This window comes from Pteropus alecto, unplaced genomic scaffold (assembly GCF_000325575.1).
Source record: "Pteropus alecto unplaced genomic scaffold, ASM32557v1 scaffold8, whole genome shotgun sequence".
NCBI classification, from domain to species: Eukaryota; Metazoa; Chordata; class Mammalia; order Chiroptera; family Pteropodidae; genus Pteropus; species Pteropus alecto.
This window is the reverse complement of record NW_006494609.1, coordinates 17,252,882-17,256,963: the sequence shown is the minus strand read 5'-3', so window position 1 is coordinate 17,256,963 and position 4,082 is coordinate 17,252,882. Positions and strand designations below refer to the sequence as shown.

General features: G+C 53.1%; 1 protein-coding gene across 1 annotated transcript; it reads right to left on the bottom strand.

Moving 5' to 3' along the window:
- Nucleotides 1-486: 486 nt before the first annotated feature.
- On the bottom strand, nucleotides 487-3,879 carry SERPINA5 (serpin family A member 5). Its single transcript, XM_006925560.1, has 4 exons — nucleotides 3,264-3,879; nucleotides 1,854-2,124; nucleotides 1,330-1,477; nucleotides 487-675 (listed from the first exon to the last, which is right to left on the bottom strand). The coding sequence occupies exons 1-4, from the start codon at nucleotides 3,877-3,879 to the stop codon at nucleotides 487-489; spliced, it is 1,224 nt and encodes a 407-aa protein (XP_006925622.1).
- Between the last annotated feature and the right edge of the window lie 203 nt (nucleotides 3,880-4,082).

Sequence of the window (4,082 nt, the reverse complement as noted above, 5' to 3'; positions counted from 1 at the left end):
TGTTCCAGACCCCTTTTCCAATGTTCTTTCCAGACCGTGATGAATTGGTAGCTGGTATTGCTGACAAGTGGGGGACTAGGCTTGGAAATATACTTCCTAGTAGAAATGTCTACTGGAACAACCTTTTTGTAGAGCTTTGTGGCACTGGGCTGGGAATCAGGGGCCTGGCTTCTGGGCTTCTCTCTGCCGCTAACATACTGTGTGACCTTGGGCAAGTGAACCAAACTCTTTGGGCCTCAGTGGTAATCTCTACTGATGAAAGGTGAGGGCAAGACCAAAAATGTTCAAGGTTCTTCAAGGCACCTGTGTCTTGCCATTGTGTGAAAAGAAGCAATCATCAATTACCAATGTTAGTATTATTAATTGTGAAAGTCTCATTAGTCAACTAAACCTGCACAGATCACTAGCTCTCAGCAGGTAGATGGCCATTGTGCACCCTCATCTTCCAGCTGGGAGGCCCGTGGCCTTTCAGGAGAAAGCCCCACCTCAGGGGCGGGTCACTTTGCCCAAGAAGAGGATGTTCTCAGTATTCTCCACAATGAACATCAGAAAGGGCCTGTTGAACATTATCCTTTGGGAGGCCATTAGGGCCGACCTAAACGCGAAGGCCACCCCCGTGGCTGCAGCCGCTTTGGTTCCTGACTCGTCCACCTCCACGACGGCTTTGTGCATCATCTGCAGGGGAGACACCAGACACCACCAAGTCACCAAGGGCTGGGAGATGCCATCACGGGAAATGGCAAAGCTTCTGCCTGTGGCATCACTGTCAAAGTCTCTGTGTAACTGAGCCTCGAAGCAGATGAGAAGTGACACGTACACACAGGTCTTTCATTGAATTCTAAATGGCATCTCACAGTGAGAATGTGACCCTCTGATTTTATAGAGAGAAAGAAGGCTCAGAGAGGTCAAGTGACTGTTGGAAGTCACATAGCTCATGAGTGAAGAAGCTACCGCTTGATTTTTAGTTTTGATTGCTTAATACAGGGCTCCTGCCACCGATGCAGTGCTGCATATGGCTTCCCCATTGCACAAAGGCTGTAAGACACAGAGTAAACACTTTGCTTCGTGAGGGGAAAGGAGAGAGAGAGAGAAAGAGAGAGAGAGAGAGAGAGAGAGAGAGAGAGAGAGAGAGTTGCTGATTATCAGCAAAAGACTGGGAGAGAGAGAGAGAGAGAGAGAGAGAGGAATATGGAATGGAACGAACGGAACGAACGGAACGGAACGGAATGGAACGGAACGGAATGGAACGGAATGGAATGGAATGGAATGGAATGGAATGGAATGGAATGGAACGGAATGGTTAGCCATCTCGGGAGCTTCTGGGCTCACCTCAGACACCTCGATGTTGGATTGGTTGGTGAGACCGGTCAGGTCAGCATGGGAGGTGAAGATGTCTCTGATCCCCAGCTTGGGGAGGACTTTCTCCAGCTGATAAGAGCTCTCAATGGAGAACTTGGGAAGGTAAAGCAGGAGCTTCCTGGAAAGAGATGAGGACCTTCTTTAGACTCTTCTCGAACCTTGGCTCACTGGGCTCATGTTCCTACCATCTCCCCTGAGCTTCATAATGACCCTGCAGCCCTTTCCTAGAGTAGAGCCCACCTTCCTCTGGATTGGGACTTGGGCTGCCCCAGAGGTCACGGTCCACTCTGATGGCACCACTAGGAAAGCAGGCTTCCAGCCCTGTTCTGTGCAGCTGGGCCAGGCCCCAGGGGGCTGGGACTCCACCTGATGTCTCTGAGCCTAGAGGCAGCTAGTCCTTCCTAGGCTGGGCGAGTCCTTCCCACCCCCTCTGAGTGGCCCTCGGGGACATGTGTCTCCCGGGGGTATGTAGGGTTAGGTCGTTCCTGGTGTACCTCTTCATGAACATCTTGAGCCACTTCCTCAGTGTCTCCTGGTTCAGTCCAGCCTCCACTTTCCTCATCTTGCCCTCGCCGGGGAGAATGAAGAAAGCAGTGGCATTCCCTTGGTAGGGGACCCCCACCACCTTGCAGGCGAGGCTCGGGTCCTGGAGGTAGAGAAACTGATCCTCGCATCTCATCATCGGCACCTGCACCACCGTCTCTGACGTCACGTGGAAGGCATGCTTTTGGGTGCTTTTGCTGTCGAAGCTTGTCTCCCACTTAGCTAAACATGGACACAAACAAGAAAGGAGAAATTCTCCGGGAGGTTGGTTTTCACATCTTCAAAGGGCCTTAACCTTTAATGGTGTTGGTTTGACTCTCTGACGTCACCGAAAGTCAGATGTACAGGTGAAGAGGGCAGAATATGTGGGTGGCTGATAAAGCTACACTACATCTGGGTGAGCTATTCTGTCTTTTACTCTTTTCCCGACATTGGATTTTGATCTGAGTTTGGGAGAGAGGTTCGTAAGTTTCCCGGAAATATATGACTTCCCTGCTGGGAATTCTTTAATTATGCTCCCTGCTCTGTCTCCCATGGGACTTCTCGATCAAAATGATCCAAGGAATTCTTTCCATCTTCTTCATAGCTATCAAATGGTGACCCCTTCCCAATACCCCACTGAGCTTATTGCACAGTTGTCCTATGCAGCCTGGTATCATGGGGAGAGCCCAGGACTAGGGGACAAGAAATCTTAGAGTCCAAGCTTAATACTCACTATCCGTGACCATGGGAAGGGGTAGGTGCCTAGCATTTAACTTTCTCTCTCCTCTTTGCCTCTCTCCCCTTCCTTCTCCTTCCCCGCCTCAGCCAGGCTCCATGCAGGGCCCCGAGGGAGAAGCAGCAGTGTGAGATGGGTGAGGAGCGCCGGGGAGCTGACGATGGGGAGATCTGCTTCGAGGAGGGGAGGGAAGACTTTTCAGAGGAACAGGCTCTTGCCCTGGGATTTCTTGGCTATGGAAATAACCCCTAGGAACGCGAGGATCTGGGGACAAGGGAGTGATGAGAAATGTCCTCTAAGGCCCACAGTCCTGCCCCGAGTGGCCACAGTGTCAGTTTCTCCGGCACGGTGGCCATGACAAACTCTCTCTTCAGAACCGGTGTGGAACCTGTGTGCCCAGGGGCCCAAGGACAGAAAGCGGCTCTTTCCCAGTGAAGGAAATCACATTCGGGCTGGTTAACATCGCCCTGCACAGTGAGAAGGCACCACCTCGCCCGTGGCTGGCTGTCGGCTTCACTCTGTCCCTAGGCACCAGAAAAGACGATGTCTACCCCTTTACGTGCATGGGAATTGGGTATTCTTTTAACAAAAGCAGCTGAAGAGAAAGAGAAAGTTCAAGTTTGAGCCCAAGGGTCTTACTTACCTTTAAAGAAAATGTAATTCACCATGACCATGACCTCGGTGCCGTCGAGGCTCTTAACCAAGTCCACAATCTTGCCTTCGGTTTGCTTCGCCACGTAATCGTTGATCTGCTTCCGGGCCACCTGAGGGTCCCCAAAGTCGGTGGGAAAAGTGTCTGCCAGGTACAGTGTCCTCACGGCACTCGTGAAGGCGTCGTGGATGTGCACCGTGGACTTGACGAACAGGGCGTTGCCGAGGCTCAGCTGGAGGTATTCTCTGGGCTGGCTGAGCTCCTGAAGCAGCTGATGGAAGACCCTGTGGATCTCCTCCTCTGGGCCCCCCTGCAGGGCGAAGCCCAGGCCCTCCAGGATCTGTGCCTTCGTGTTGGATCCAGTCCCCAGGGCGATCATGCCCAGGGTCACGGAGATGCTCAGAGGGGAGAAGATGATGTTTTGGTTGGGGTTGGCTGCCAACAAGGCCCTGAGGAGGTCGAAGGTAAATTCCCTGTTACTGGGGGCTGCTGTGGTGGCGACAGGCAGCTCCCTGACTCTCTTCTTTGCCGCCCGAGGGTGGTGGTGGCGGAGGCTGGCCACCTGCGGGCTGAGGAGTACCAGGCACAGGAGGAGGCAGCGCTGCATGGTGGCTGCCCCTGGTTCTGGAAGAAGGGAGAGTGGGGAGAGGTCAGGGGTGTGCACAGCCAGCGGCGTCTCTCGGAGACAAGACTGACATCCCAGAGAGCCGTCACCACCCGTGGTGCCACATCAACGAGAGAGGATGAACCATGAGGTTGACAGTGTGGGTTTAAAGAGAGCAGCGAGGCCTCGAGGACAGAGACTTGGGG